The sequence below is a fragment of the Nelumbo nucifera genome, chromosome 1 (genome assembly GCF_055504915.1).
Source record: "Nelumbo nucifera cultivar China Antique chromosome 1, China Antique-T2T, whole genome shotgun sequence".
Classification (NCBI taxonomy): Eukaryota; Viridiplantae; Streptophyta; class Magnoliopsida; order Proteales; family Nelumbonaceae; genus Nelumbo; species Nelumbo nucifera.
Window position 1 is genome coordinate 213,416,068 of NC_142649.1, and position 15,561 is coordinate 213,431,628.

Here is a 15,561-nt window from a genome sequence, read left to right on the forward strand (position 1 = left end):
AAGATCAAAGTATTTCAATAAAAGGAAATAAACATTCTCTCTTTTTTATATATGGTCATAGATATTGAATTACTTTTTAAAGAAAATCTGCTTACTTTGTCTTGCACAGGCTCTTAAACATCTTTTAGATCTTAGAACAAAATAACATTTTGCCTTCACTAACATTTAACACCTAAAGGTTCTGACAATGGATATCAATTGTAACTTGAATTCTAACACAGGACATTGACTTCTCACTAACCAGAACAATTTCAGGTGGTAAGATGAAGAAAAGAGAAACAAAGAATGGTATAGATGCATAATTTTAACCATCCACTATGCCATTGTGATGGCATCTCCTCTTCTCTTGTTGTGTGTGATTCTTGTTTTTTATTTTTCATCTTGAGTCTATTTGTTTAGATCCCCTCAAACCTGGCACAAGAATTTGGACCCCTAACCCGAAAGGTTTTTTCACTTGATCCTCTTTCAAGTTCCTTTGCTCCACTTCTGCACCTCAGAACTTCCCAGTTAAAGAATTCTGGACGAGGCCCAATCCCCCAAAGATTGTTGTTTTTTGTTGGGAAGTTTATTATGGTAAGATTAATACCTTTGAAAACCTATAAAAGAGGAGACCAAAATGGTGCTTATCCCTTAATTGGTGTGTTCTTTGTAAATCTCAGAATGAGGACTGTCACCAATTACTGATCTCTTGCTCCTTTGCTACAACTTTATGGAATTGGAGTCTTATGTTATTTGAGTGTAGGTGGAACCTGCCATCTGATACTAGCTTGCTGTTTAGTCCATCTATCTTTGAATGGCACACAAAGAGAGGGAGAATTATCTGGAAGTGCATAAGAGAAGCTTTGTTGTGGACAGTTTGGGAAGAAAGGAACACCAGGATCTTTTGTTAAAAAGAAAGGAGTTTCTTGGAAGTTAAAGAATGTATTCTGACAAGGGCAATTCAGTGGCTGAAAACTCTAAAGCTCTTTGATGCATACTCTTTTGATGACCTATGGAGAAGCTGGTTAGCAGTGGCTAATACTTCTACCAGGAAGGACAGACATGGGGTTGAATGGATGCCACCAGGGGAGGAGTTTATCAAGCTGAACTTTGATGGAAGTAACTGAGGAAATCCAGGACCTTCAGGCATAGGAGGAGTGCTGAGAAACAAAGATAGTAGCATTATATCTTTGTACTCAGGTCCTGCGGGTGTGGGAGACTCTTTAAGGGCCGAATTACTTGCTGCTGTACAAGTAATCCAGCTTGCAAATCAGCTAGGCATGGAGCATCTGATTATTGAAGGGGATTCCCAGGTGATAGTGGGTTGGCTGAAGGATCCGGACACAGTGATTTGGGGTTTCAGAGATCTTCTCAAAAAGGTTAAATGGTTAACAAGGAATATGACAATCAGAGTTCAGTGGGTAGGCAAATCAGCAAACTCAATGGCTGATTCACTTGTAGAACAAGGGGTTCTCCGGGATACTTTATTTTGGGCTTCTGTGTAATTTCTTTTGTACTTATAATTCTGTAACTTGCTTTAAAGGAAAGGTCGCATCTCGTGCCTTTCCATGAGTTGCATGTAACTCTTATTTAATAAAATCTTACTCATTTATCAAAAAGAAAATGAAAAGTCAATAGTGGAGCAACAAGATTTTACAAGGAAAAACATGACAAATTTTAGACAGATGCCAATAGATGCCTCATACCTCTTAGGACAAACATGAAATTAATACTAATGAAAAAGGAAATATTGTACTTTGCCATCAGACTTCCATACCTCCCATAGGTAAACATGAGTATTTCTAGATCCAACCAAAAAGAAAGGCTTCAAAGGATGACTGGATAAAGCCCTTGTGCTTATATTTTCAACTGTTGCTGGTGGATCAACAAAATCCTCAAAATCTTCTTGTATACCCCAACCAAAGCCAGAAGCACCAATGCCAGCATAACCTGGAATTCCAAATGCTCCACCGCCTGTCATGTCCCTCCCTGGTTTGGACAAAGAACTTAGGCCAACCACTGCTCCACCCAATCCAAGGTGCGCCCCCTTCTTTCTGCCAAGTCCAACGCCTGGAGAAACAAAAGTATGAATAGGCGTAGATTCAGAACCAGCCCACCCATTCTTTGGCCAATCAGCCTCTGACCAGATATAATCTGTCTGAACATCCAGAGGTTCTTCATCTTTCCAATTAAAAAAGGATATCCCCTGAATCAAATATAAACAACACTTAAAAGTACTGCAAAAGTAATCTCCATTTGCATCTTAAATCCTTGTTATCACATTAAGCATACAAATCACTGTTACTCCAAGGACCTTTAACAACTTAGCTTCTAAAAAAGATCTGAAAAGTTCATAGTTTGGTTCTAAGCTTGCAGCACATCTCCTATTGTAAACATCAAATCTCCTACTCATAATAAAACCTATTAATAAACTTGCAGCATATCATGAGAGCTCCATATAAATATAGCATTCCAATGACACACTACATATTACTGGATACAATATTCTCAAAGAGATGTTCAAACAAGATGAATTGAATTGTTGTTAAATAAGCTCTCCTGGTAACCATGGAATCTAAAATAGCAATGTACATGTGAAGTATTTCTGTAGACATAAATTCATAATAGATGCTAATATTCCTAATGTAACAGAAATGAAACTCCAAAATTGTTTCCTGGCCCACATGTAAAATTACACTACATGATTTTGATTTTCAGTTTTTAACTTTTCCCCCTCAAGTAATATTCTATGAACTAGAAACTTTGGTGAGTGAAGAGTTTTAAGTCTGAATTGACCACATCAAAGATGCAAGGCAGAAAGTCATCCAGTTAAGCTACATGCTCAACAAGAGTTACTATTACAAGACCCGATGGGCTACACATTTTGTTGTTACAATGTGAGCTGAACTTCCATCCGCGTTGTAACACGCTCTTTTGGGGAAACGTGTAAAGGTAACAAGAGGTGGGTTAGTACTCCTGTTACTCATTTTTTTTTTCAAACAAAAAAACTGAAAAAAAGCATTTTTTGACAGCTCCTCTCTATTTTTTGTCCTTTCTCTCTGTGTTTTGGGGATGAAGAACAATGAAGAGAGCATCTCAATGGGTAGAAAGCTAAATGGAATTTGGAGTGGGCAATGGAAGAAAACTTGGACGGTGGTAGAAAAGAAGGTTTTTGGCAAGTCCTACATCCTTTATTCTTCAGATGGAAGACATAGACTGATTACTCTCTCTCTCTCTCTCTCTCTCTCTCTAGGTTCTTGGGTGAATGGATTGAAATAGGGTGAAACTTATTTTTTGAATGGGTCTTAGACTTTTAGGGTAGAAGGTTTTGAACAGGGTAAAATTTCATAAATAGTTGCTTGAGCAAGAAACTTCTATGAGATTTCAGAGATCTTCAAAGACAATCAAAGCCTTCATGTATAATTTATTGGAGTATAGGGGTTTGTTTTAAGCAAGAAAGACAACAAACTATCAGGGATTATGGAATTGGCCTGATATTGTTTAATATAGTCTGATTAGTACAGTATAAGAAATTTGAAGCCTCTATGCAATTTTAGAGATCTTCAAAGACATTTGAAGCCTCTATGCTCAATTATTAAGGTATAGGGGCTTGTTTCGAGAAAGAGGCATAATAAATCATCAAAATTTATGAAGTTGGTGTCAAATTGTTTAATATGGTCTAATTAATACCGTATAAGAAATCTATGTGAGTTTAGAGACGTCAAAGGCATCCAAAGCCTCCATGCTCAATTATTAAGGTATATGAGCTTATTTTGAGTGAGCCATAATAACCATTGTTTGTGGGAACTAGGAATACTCTCTATTTGTCTTTTTTTGTTCGTGTTGCTGGGAGGAAGACTTTGAACAATAGAGAGGGACCAACTTCTCAATGGGTATATAAATAATTGGAGAAACAAATACAAGAGAAGCGTTTCAATAGGTTCTATGTTCTCTTTGTTCATCGGATGGAAGACATGTGTTTTCTCTTTGAGCTTTTGGATGTGGGTGGAAGGTTTTGGACAAGGTAAAATTTCATAGACTTTTTAGGGCGGGGGTTAAAAGATAAACATCTTTTTTTTTTTTAAATTTTTGTTTGAAAAAAAAGAAAAAAAAAGAAAAAATGGGAGTGTTAACCCACCTCCTGTTACTTTTACATGTCTCCCCAAAAGAGCAAAGTGTTACAAGGCGGATGGAAGTTCAGCTCGCGTTGTAACAACAAAATGTGTAGCCCATCTGGTCTCTACTCTTAAGAAATTCATATTAAATGAGAATAAACAGTTAGTGATGCCATGCTCACTAGATTAGTTATACTGTTATAGATGATTGGAAGTTACTCTTTAATACTAGTGTCATCTATTTAGGATATTATGCAAGGTTTTAAAATTGTCGTTGATCCAGATGGTTGGAATTTTGGCCTAGAAACTGGTCAGGGTACCGATTCCGTTCCAGCCCCAAGATGTTATTTTACCAAAAACTGTTAAATCGGTCAGCGAGGCTCCTGCTCAGTACATGAGGTTAAATAAAATGGCAGCCCAGTACATGAGGCTCCCACCAATGCAGGGTCTGGGGAGGGATAGATGTACACAGCCTTACCCCTTAACATTTGATAATTTTTGGTAATTTAATTTTGTGAAAATTAATTTTAAAAATTCTAATTTACTGATTTTTTTTTATATTTTCAGTAATTAATTATTCATAAAATCAGAATTTTTTGAAAATTAGTTTATTCATATCAACAAATTTTGGAATATTTATTCATACCAATTAAGAAATTTATTCATAAATTTTCAAAAAGTAATTTATTCATAAATTTTCAAAAAGTAATTTATTCATATGAATATTTGTATGAAGGATTTTTAAGATTCTCAAGTTTTTCTTTCTATTTAAAAAAAAAATTTCTGTTATGCAAACAACAATGAATAGAGATTTTTTATTAATTCAGTTTTAAACATCTGCCAAAGTGTCAACTGGCTGGTTGGTAAGGTCTCCTGCTAGTTGTAGCAGAGACTTAGGATTGAATCCCGCTTTCACTAGGGTTGGGAGGCTTTATGAGTTTGGTGGATGATCCCCTAGTTATGTAGCCAAAGAAAACCTCCCCTAATATCATTAAGATTATCAATTAATAAAATTAATCAACTTTCTGATTTTTCCCGTGCATCACATGGGGCCTCACTAGTGGTTAAATAAAATGGCAGTCCAGTACACGAGGCTCCTGCTAATGCAGGGTTTGGGGAGGCGATGTATGGAGCCTTACCCCTTTACATACAGAGAGGCTGTTTCCAAGATTTGAACCTTGGTCACCCAGGTTGCAATAGAGCATCTCAACCATTGTGCAATACTATTTAGAAAAGTTTGTGATGGTTAGAAACTAAAAACTAGTGAAAAAGCGTTTGATATAAAACTAAATCATTGCAAAATCCATTTCATATTTCATAGAACAATAAAAATAGCACAAGTAAAGAAACATGTCAAATTTTGGGTGTTGATACTATGCTAATTTATTTTTCCATTAACATCAAATCAAGCATTTAGATACAGATGTACTTTTATGCTACTGTATTTGTTTATAAAACAATCTCCTGGAATGAGAAATGAAGTGATAACTAATGCATTATGAATATATTTATGCTAGTATCAAAGGAAGTGGTTATTCGTAACCACAAAACTTGAGAAAATAATGAGCACATATATACATGATTGTAAAAGGTTGTTACAGGGTTATCATTTCCAAACACCTATCAAAAGATTATATTTTCAGGCATATTCCCTCGTGATACCCAAAGAAAATAGAAGCATTTCATGGTGTATACTAAGATAATGTGACAAATTTTTAAACCATGTGAAGAAGATGGCTCAGGAACCATTCCCCTTCCTAGAACATGGAGAAGTGACAATGAATGTTATCAGAAAGCAAAAGGCCAAAGGGGCACCTGTCAAACATCCATTTTACCAGTTGCTTCGAAGAAAGACTTGAAACTCTAAACAAGACTGACCTTGTGGTTGCTGGCAAGTGCAATTTGTCGTTGATCAATGGAGTTAATACACATTGCCTGCATAAAGGGGGAAAAGGGTAAATAATAAGCATAAAGCAATGAAAATATGGCAAGGAAACTTTAGAGTTCCATTTAACACCTTATTCTTGGACAATTACACAAAACAAGATGTGTGGAAAGCTGTGAAACACAAGAAATAATTACCTCAAGAAGTTCTCCATTTTTCTTGTATATGTCCTTTGGAGGCTGGAAATACATCACCTCCTTGATAGGGGTTGAATCCCTCCGTCCAGAGCCAAGAAAACCATAGGCATCCAGAGACCAATTCTTAGAAGATGATTCAGCTATTCGACCATCAGGACCATGGCTAATACTGCAGTCCTTATCATTATTTGAAGCATCACCATTTTCATATTCACCCATGATGCTTTTATGCATATCACTCCAGCCTTTACAGGGCTTCTGGTTAATAAATTGCATCCAGTTTATGTTTTCCTCTGCAAAACTTTCATATAATTCCTTAGGATCAACAGAATTTTCCCATATTGCTTTAAACAATGATGCCGGATTTTGATCAGTAATTATGCTCAAGCTGTCAGATTTATTTAAATTTTTAGGCATGGCTCTGGATTGAGACCTTCTATACTCTTCCAACCATGCAAGAGTAGGCGAAGGCAAACCTTTCTCTACTTTCTGCCTAAGGAATGATGCAAGCCGTTTAGAATGTGAAGAAGAGACAATTGCAACCGAGCTCATCAGCAACTTAGACATCAACACTGAGACCATCTTTATCTGTTTCAGTGCACTGTTTCCATCAGATTCAAAACTTAAAGTAGATCCCGAGCAACAAAGTGTGCCTGGCAGGACACTGGATGGATAACAATCTTCGAAGAGGATGTCAGACATTGACTGTAGCTGAGCCTTCATGAATTTGGACAGATGCCACCATAGGCAGGTATCTATAAGTTGCCATTTTTCTTCTTCTGGTATTGAATGCATTATATCTCTACTTTGCTCAAGTTGACATTGCATAGCAAATGGAAGGCCAGCCACATCATCACTTGACAAATCATGTGCCATTGACTTGGATCTTTGGTAGAGTAGTTTTTTCATACTTGCGATATCAAATTCTGAAGGAGCAGATAATGCACTCAAAATGGGCTGTATCACCAGAATGAGACCTTTCAAATTCCCTTTAAGCCATGCCGATGCAAAATATGCATAATATTCAAGAAGATCAAACACAGTAGAGACTTTGATGGAGAGGTGTTCTGCATGCAATCCATATAAATAGGCTTTCAGAGTGGAATTCAAACTTCTTGCTGACTGTACACTCTGCATACAAGCATCCAGAACATGTAACTGGCCAGATCTGGTGCCACCAAGCACATTACTCTTGGTGAAAAATGGCTTCAGCTGCATGCAGGTACAGGCCACAATATAGCGTGCCAATGCATAGGAGAAATCTTGGGTAGCTTTCAAAAGAGAAGGATGCAAAAGGAAATCGTCAACTGCACAGTTTTCATCTGGTGGATGTTCTTGATAAGCATAGCCATGTAATATATTGTAACTGAGAAACAACCCGTTGTTGCTTGAGAAGACTACAGTCTGCATATGCAGAAACAAATAAGTACCTCAAAGAAATTCAAGTTGAAGAAATACATCAAATTGGATTAGATTAAATGAATGTATGGATTATTGCATTACCAAATTGATCAAATCAGCAGAATTGAGAGAATACTTCTGCTGAAAAGTTGCAAGTCCTGTATTTAGCTTATTTTGCAATTCTTTAAGTAACAGTTTGTATTGCTGAGTTTCATATTCCTTGATGTAGCCAATGGCTCCACTAGATTCCGAATTAATGCATGACCAGCTTGGGTGTTCCATTATCAATTTTGAAATGTACTGCATTGCTAAATCCAATTTAGCATGGTACTCTAAATGAAAAGCCACATCACCTGACACCCAGTTAGAGTCATCACTTTGGAATAACTTGAATATTACACGTAGAATCCCATCATTCTCAATGTGTAACAAGCTTCCTTGATCTTTATTCTCAATAATGCTCAGAGAAGATGAAAGGCACTCCAAGGCTTCAAGCTTGAAACAGTATGAAAATGATTAATACAAGCATACAACAAAAGTATATACATTACACACTAAGGGTAACTATGCTTTAAACTTGATTTTCAGACAGGAATGCAGGAAATTATAATTCATGCATAAATCATTTGATTGTAAGACAGCACAAACATGTGAGAAATAGTAAATTTTAAGGCTTCCATCTTCTTATCCACATTTAAACTGTCTTTTCTGTTGTATTCTAATTATTTGCTTTCTTCTTTTGAGGGCCGGAAGAGACAAGTAACAAGATATAGTATACAAGTATATAAAAGACAGAAATACACAACCAATAATGGGGATCAAGGAGAAACCCTATAAACAATGCAGAAGAAAGGTTCCACTGCCCCAACCGGTTTTTTTTTTTTTTTTTTTTTTTATAATTGAAAGAATTGTATTAATCACAAAGGATAAGAAAGTACAAGCTCCCCAAGGAGAGGCACGAGATGCGACCTCTCCATACTAGTTAAGAATGGCTTTCCAAATCACTAAAACAAGTTACAAGGTAGCACAAAAAAGATCTTCCCTGGAAACCCTAAGTTTGGTCAAAGAATCAGCCATAGTATTCGCCAACCTGCTCACCCATTTAACATCCACTCTCATATTACTAGTTAGCCACTTCACTTTTTTGAGGTCTCTGTATCCTCAAATGACAGCATCCGGGTTTGAGAGCCAGCCTATTACCACCTGAGAATCTCCTTCAATTAGCAAATGTTCCACCCCAAGCTGGTTCGCAATCTGGATTCCTTGTACAGCCGCTAGTACTTTTTCCCTTGTAGAATTTCCCACTCCCACCGGTCATGAGAATAAGGAAATAATGTTGCTTTCCTTATTCCTCAGCACACCCCCTATGCCTGAAGCCCTGGGGTTACCTTGGCTGCTCCCATCAAAGTTTAACTTGATGACACCTTCTGGAGGAGGTTTCCATTCTATCACACTTCTATTATTCTTAGTAGAGGTATTAGTCACTACTGACCAATTCCTCCAAAGGTCATCAAAAGAAAAATCAGCAAACATATCCAACGTCTTCAACCAATGGATTGTTGTTGCCAAAACACAATCCTTCACTTCAGCCAAGCTTCTTTCCTTCTCTAGGAATATTCTAGCATTCCTTTTTTTTTTTTTTTTTGATCAATGTATTCTAGCATTCCTTTCCTCCCAAATAGTCCATAAGGTAGCTGCCCAAAGACATTTCCACCTGATTTTACCTCTTCTTGAATGCCACCCGAAAATAGATGGATTAAAGCTCCAAGTCCATGAGGCTGCAGGAAGGGAACAGGATATCAGTAAATGGAAACAGTCTTCACTCTGGGCCTTACACAGGGAACACCAGTTCGGGGAAAGACAAAGAAAAGGTCTCTTTTTTTGCAAGTTTTCCAAAGTATTGATTTTCCCATAATAAAATTCTCAGCAGAACACAACAATTTTGGGGGGAATAGGTCTTACCCAAACTTCTTTCATAGGAAAGCTTGGGGGTTGGGGTTGAAACTAAGGGATTTTAGAAATGAAGCACATGTGAAGGTACATCTAGGTAGGGGAGTCCAGACTCTTTGATCAGGTTTTGTGGGGTCCAAACAAATTGACTCAAGTAAATGAAGCAACTCAGTAACACAAGTAAACTCATCATCCCTTAAACCCCCCATTCGAAAGCCAAAGTCTCAGTTTAAAGACAAGGGAAGCAACGGATCCGGAAGACACTTTGAAATTGGCTCATTTTTGTAAAGGGAACCGATCCTTGAGGGGTTGATTACCCACCCAAATATCCTCCCCGAACTGAATAGAATCATTAGAGCAACCATCATACCTGACAAACCTGAGGAATCACTAGAGCAACCGCCCAACAAGATATCCTGACATCCCAACCATTTCCTGAGTAGCCATGAATACTTGATACCACCTCATGCCAGAGTCTCTCTCTCTCTCTCTCTCTCTCTCTCTCTCCCGAGGCCATCTCCATAACCACTTCCCTAGGAGGGCTTCATTCTTTTGCACTAAGTTTCCTATCCCCAAGCCCCCCTTCTTCCTTAGATTTAGTCACTATCAACCATCTCTCTCTCTCTCTCTTTCTGCTTTGTCTTCGAATGTTTCAAAAACTTCTGCAATTTCAGTGCTGGTGGCATAGCACCATTGGATGGTGCTTTGGCTACTAGTTGGGCTGATATGGTTGATGCCTTTCAGAATGCATCTCCTTGGTCACGTTGTGGGATTTCAGTCCTCCATCTAATCAATGGATGCTATTTGTGGCCACAAAAATATCTACTCCTCACAACATTGTTGGTGTCACCAGGTCTCAGCCTAGGCAACAAATCACAAGGCTATTACGTTAGAAAGGTGAGGGAACTGTCAGATATTCGATCAGACCTGATTTCCTTCCTGAAATAAAGGGAAAATAGAGAGGGAAAACAGAGAGAAAGAAGGAGAGGAAGAGAAGAGAAAGAGAGAAGATGAAGAGATGGTTCGACTGTTCTCAAAAGAGAGAAAAATCACCTTCCCCAGATGACCAGAATAGTATATATGTATAGATTTCTAATCATGGCATCGAGTTTGCTCAGCTAGAGGAAAGGGGTTGTGCTTGGCTGGAGAGAGATTTTGAAGAGGATGATGTTGAAATGTTTGCCCACAAGGGCATTTTAGTCATTTGATGTAATCTGGTATTCCCCTGTTAAGAATCACTTAACAGGGGAATTTTTGTAATTTTCGCATGTTTAATGAACAATGCTACAATGCAGGTTGAGAAGAAGGGATATACAGTTCGTATTCCTTCCTTGAAACCCACTTTCTTCCTCCTACTTTCTCCTTGCTTTCTTTTGTGCAATACAGCTTTCCTAACCTTTTTCTTCCTATTTCCCTTTATTTTTCTACTTTACTTACAAACAATAACATGGTATCAGAGCTGTGAACTTGTGGATTACCGTTCACGCCACTGTTTTGCGCCCTAGGAATTGAGAACTCCTTTTCGAGACAAGTTGCTAAAGGGACTGAAAAGGACTGGTCGTCCCTTAGGGAAAGAGGCTTTAGTGCCTTGAGTTGGTCAGTTTAAGGTGTGATGGTGTATTAAGTTCCTCTTTGCCGCAGCCCTAGACGTGAGTACAGATATGTGTGTTGAGTTCGGCAGGTTTGTGACTGTGTGGTGATTAGTTTGGTGTGGGAACTCACTTCCTATGGTGGTGATTAGTGTTTGAGCTTAAAGTTGTTGTAGTTTGCTTTCCATTTTGTGGTTGGTGATTAGTGTTATTAATCGTTGCTGTTTGGTGTTTTACTCTTCCTATGGCTGCCTTTAGTAGTAGCTCCCAGCTCTCTGTAGTACTGCAATCGGACTTTATGAATACCCAGCTAACCACTGTTAAGCTTAATGACACTAATTGCTAGAGGGAAGTTGAAATATGTCAAGGAAGATCCACCCAAGAGTGGGTCAAAGGGGTATAGTGAATGGGTGTAGGAAAATGCTCAGATTATGACTGCCTTATGGAATAGTATGGAAAACAACATTAGTATTAATCTAATGTTTATGGACATTGCCAAGGAGATTTGGGAGCATACCTGACAGTTATACTCGGGACAGGATAATGTGACAAGGATTTATCAACTGTATTAGGATTATTTCTCTCCAACAGGGTGATAAGAGTGTAGAGGAGTATTATGCAACTCTGAAAAGTTTACGGAATGAGCTGAATGTTTATGAACCTCTCCCCCTGATCTGAAGGTACAACAGACTCAAAGGGAGCATTTAGATGTCGGAAGATTCTTGTTGGGACTGAGATCGGAGTTTGAACCTGTGAGAGCTCAGATTTTGGGAAGTAGTGATCTTTCCTTTTGAGGTGTTTTCTCGTATCTATAGGACATGCCAACCTCACAATGATCATTCTACTTCTTCAAAGAAGTCTGCCTTAGTGGTAGCTAGAGATAGTGGTGGAAGGGGTGTTAGGGGGAGAGGTACATTTAGAGGTGCAAGTTGTGGTGTTAAAGGTGGTCGGTGGAAGCAAAGAAGGAAGAGGTGGTGAGAATAAACTATGGAGGTCGTGGTACTGTGAGAGAGTGCACACATTGTGGCTTTGAGGAACACATAGTTGCTTTCTGTTATGACTTGCATGGCCCTCCATCTTCCTGGGCTAATCATGCCATAATTGAGGATGGCACTAGTATTAATGATGCTATTGATAAGCTACCTGCCACAGGGGTTAGTAAGAACAATGAACTAGTTTCCATCACTTGTTAGGAATATGAGAGACTTCAACAAAACTCTTCTTTGCTTTCCAAGTCCATTGCTACCCTTGTTAAGTCAGGTACAACTTGTTTAGTTTCCAGTTCTAACCATTCACCATGGGCAATTGACTTTGGAGCTTCAAATCATATGACTGGATCTTCAGATCTTTTTGAGTCCTTGTCTCCACCCTCCACTGCACAGACTGTTACATTAGCTGATGGCACTTCCTCTCCTATTAATGGTACTGGTAACGTTTCCATTGGCTCTGATCTTAGTCTTAACTCTGTCTTTTAGATTTCTAAGTTTCCTTTTAGTCTCTTGTCTGTAAGTAAACTTACTAAGTCATTAAATTGTTCAATCACCTTCTTTCCATCATATTGTGCTTTCCAGGATCTTACGACGGGAAGATGATTGGCAGAGGTCATGAAGCTGGAGGATTGTACTACCTGGATGTTGATGGTCCACCGAAAGCACTTCACTCATCTCTTACTCCTCTCCAGTGGCACTTCATCCTAATCTGTCATCAGTGTCTCAGTTGGATTGTGAAACATGTCAACTTAGAAAGCATCATAGTCACTTTTGTTCCTAGGGAAGATAATAGAGTCCAAAGTCATTGATCTTGTCCACTTAGATGTTTGGGGTCCTAGTTGTGTGTCCTCTTACAATGGATTTTGATATCTTGTAACTTTCATTGATGATCATTCAAGAAATGACATGGATATATTTAATGAAAGAACGTTCAAAATTGTTTTCAATTTTCCTTTCTTTCCATGCTGAAATTCAAAATTAGATTGCTGTTTGTATTAAAGTATTTTGTTCTAATAATGCAAAGGAGTATTTTCATAATCTTATTTTGACACTCACAACATTATATAACAATCTTCTTGTTCCCACACCCCACAACAAAATGGTGTGGAAGAATGGAAGAATCAACACATTATTGAGACACCTCGTGCCTTATTACTACAAATGTCTGTTCCTAAAACCTATTGGAGTGACACTGTTCTCACTTCATGTTTCTTGATCAACTGCATGCCTACATCAGTCCTTGTTGGGGATTCATCGTTCTCTCCTATTTCCTACAAAGCCCCCTTTTTCTCTTCCTCTGCATGTTTTCAGTTGAGTTTGTTTTGTCCACTGCTTGGGCCCTAGACATGATAAACTTGAGTCCCAAGCAAACCGGTGTATCTTTTTGGACTACTCTCGCACACAATAAGGGTATAATGTTATGATCCTATCCTATGTAAGTCGTTTGTTGTTCTTGATGTCATCTTCTTTGAAAGTCTTCCTTATTCTTTTTGGACGGGAGCCATCTCCCTCTGTTCCACTCCCATCTACTTCAGGTGATGTGTTTATCCCTCTTCCCACTACTGAGGATCCCATTTGACCATCAATTCACAGAGTGTACATCAGACATGCTCGAGAGCTTGCACCAACCTCTACACTGGCTCAGACTCTATCTTCTACTCCTCCACCAGCATCAAAACCATCGATTGATCCTCCATTATCAGATCTTGATCTTCCCATTACTATATGCAAGGGCAAACACACTTGTACTGACCATCCCATCTCTCATTATCGTTTTCTTGTTCATTTATCTACTGCCAATCAGAAATTTGTCTCTTCTATCTCCTGTTTCTGTCCCTAAGTCTGTTTAGGAAGCTCTTGCCTTACCTGATTAGAAGAAAGCAATGGATGATGAATTTCAAGCTTTTAGTCTAACCACAACTGGGACCTTATCCCCTTGCCCCCTGGGAAACGAGCAATTGGTTGTAGGTGTGTGTATACAATCAAACGTAGACAAGATGGTAGCATTGAGAGGCTCAAAGCCCGGCTGATGGCAAAAGGCTATACACAGACATATGGTGTTGATTACTCTAAGACCTCTTTGGTGGCTAAGTTGTCATCTATACGAGTTATTATTTCTCTTGCTGTCCACTTTTTACTGGCCCTTGTACTAGCTTGATGTAAAGAATGCTTTTCTTAATGGTGATCTTCAAGAGGAGGTATACATGGAGCAACCTCCTGGGTATGTTGCTTAGGGGGAGGCTGGGTTGGTATGTAAATTGTGCAAGGCAATCTATGGACTCTAGTAGTCACCACAGGCTTGGTTTGGTAGGTTTAGCAATGTTGTACAGGAGTTTGGTCTCAAGCAATGTGGAGTTGATTATTCAGTCTTTAGTCGAGATACCCCATCTGGGAAGATCATCTTGGCAGTGTATGTTGATGACATAGTCATTATTGGTAGTAATGCTAGCGGGATTGATGATTTGAAACAATTTTTGCAACAACACTTTAAAATCAAGGACTGAGGATCCTTGAAGTATTTCTTTGGTATTGAAGTAGCCCGATCGAAGTGGGGAATCTCCCCGTCACAATGCAAGTATGTCTTGGATTTGTTGGATGAGACTGGTCTACTAGGGGTGAAACTAGTTATGGATCTTAAGGTGAAAATGATTGATAACTAAGGAGAGCCATTCAATGATCCTGGAAAGTATAGGAGATTAGTTGGCAAGTTGATTTCTCTCACCATCACTCGTCTTGGTACCTCCTTTAGTGTAGGGGTTCTGAGTCAGTTCAGAATCCCACAACCATTCACTAGGAAGGTGTTGTAAGAGTATTTGGATACCCGAAAGGTGCTCCAAGTCGAGGATTACTATACAAGAAAGGGAGAGAACTAACCTTAAAGGGATATTTCTGTGCAGATTGGGCAGGTTCCTCAATGGACAGAAGGTCTACTACAGGATATTGTGCCTTGTTGTGTAGCAATCTCATCACTTGGAAAAGTAAGAAGCAAAGTGTAGTTGCAAGAAGTAGTGTTCAAAATGAGTATAGAGCAATGGCCCACACCACGTGTGAGTTGATATGGTTGAAACATCTCCTTCAAGAAATGGGTACTCTTATAGGGAAGCCCATCAAGTTGTTTAGTGACAACCAAGCTACTACTCATATTGCTTCCAACCCAGTTTTCCATGAGGCCCAAACACATAGAAGTTGACTGTCATTTTGCAAGAGAAAAGGTGACAAATGGTGATATTGTGACTCCTTATGTCAAGTCAGAAGAACAGCTTGTAGACTTGTTTGCAAAGAGCTTGTGTCGTACTAGGATGGATTATATTTGTAACAAGTTGGGACTCTATGATATATTTTCTCTAGCTTGAGGGGGAATGTTGAAATGTTTGCCCACAAGGGCATTTTAGTCATTTGATGTAATATGGCATTCGCTTATTAAGAATCACTTAACAGGGGCATTTTTGTAATTTT

The 15,561-nt window shown here is 38.6% G+C and overlaps 1 protein-coding gene across 1 annotated transcript in view; it reads right to left on the reverse strand.

The window, feature by feature from the left end:
* Positions 1-15,561, reverse strand: part of LOC104604752 (transducin family protein / WD-40 repeat family protein) — a 73,279-nt gene that overhangs the window by 18,787 nt on the left and 38,931 nt on the right. Inside the window, exons 8-11 of the mRNA XM_010269259.2 lie at positions 7,680-8,072; positions 6,177-7,580; positions 5,973-6,029; positions 1,757-2,185 (exon numbers count right to left, since the gene is read on the reverse strand). Of these exons, the coding sequence (XP_010267561.2) occupies positions 1,757-2,185; positions 5,973-6,029; positions 6,177-7,580; positions 7,680-8,072 (2,283 nt within the window). The remainder of the gene's footprint in view (positions 1-1,756; positions 2,186-5,972; positions 6,030-6,176; positions 7,581-7,679; positions 8,073-15,561) is intronic.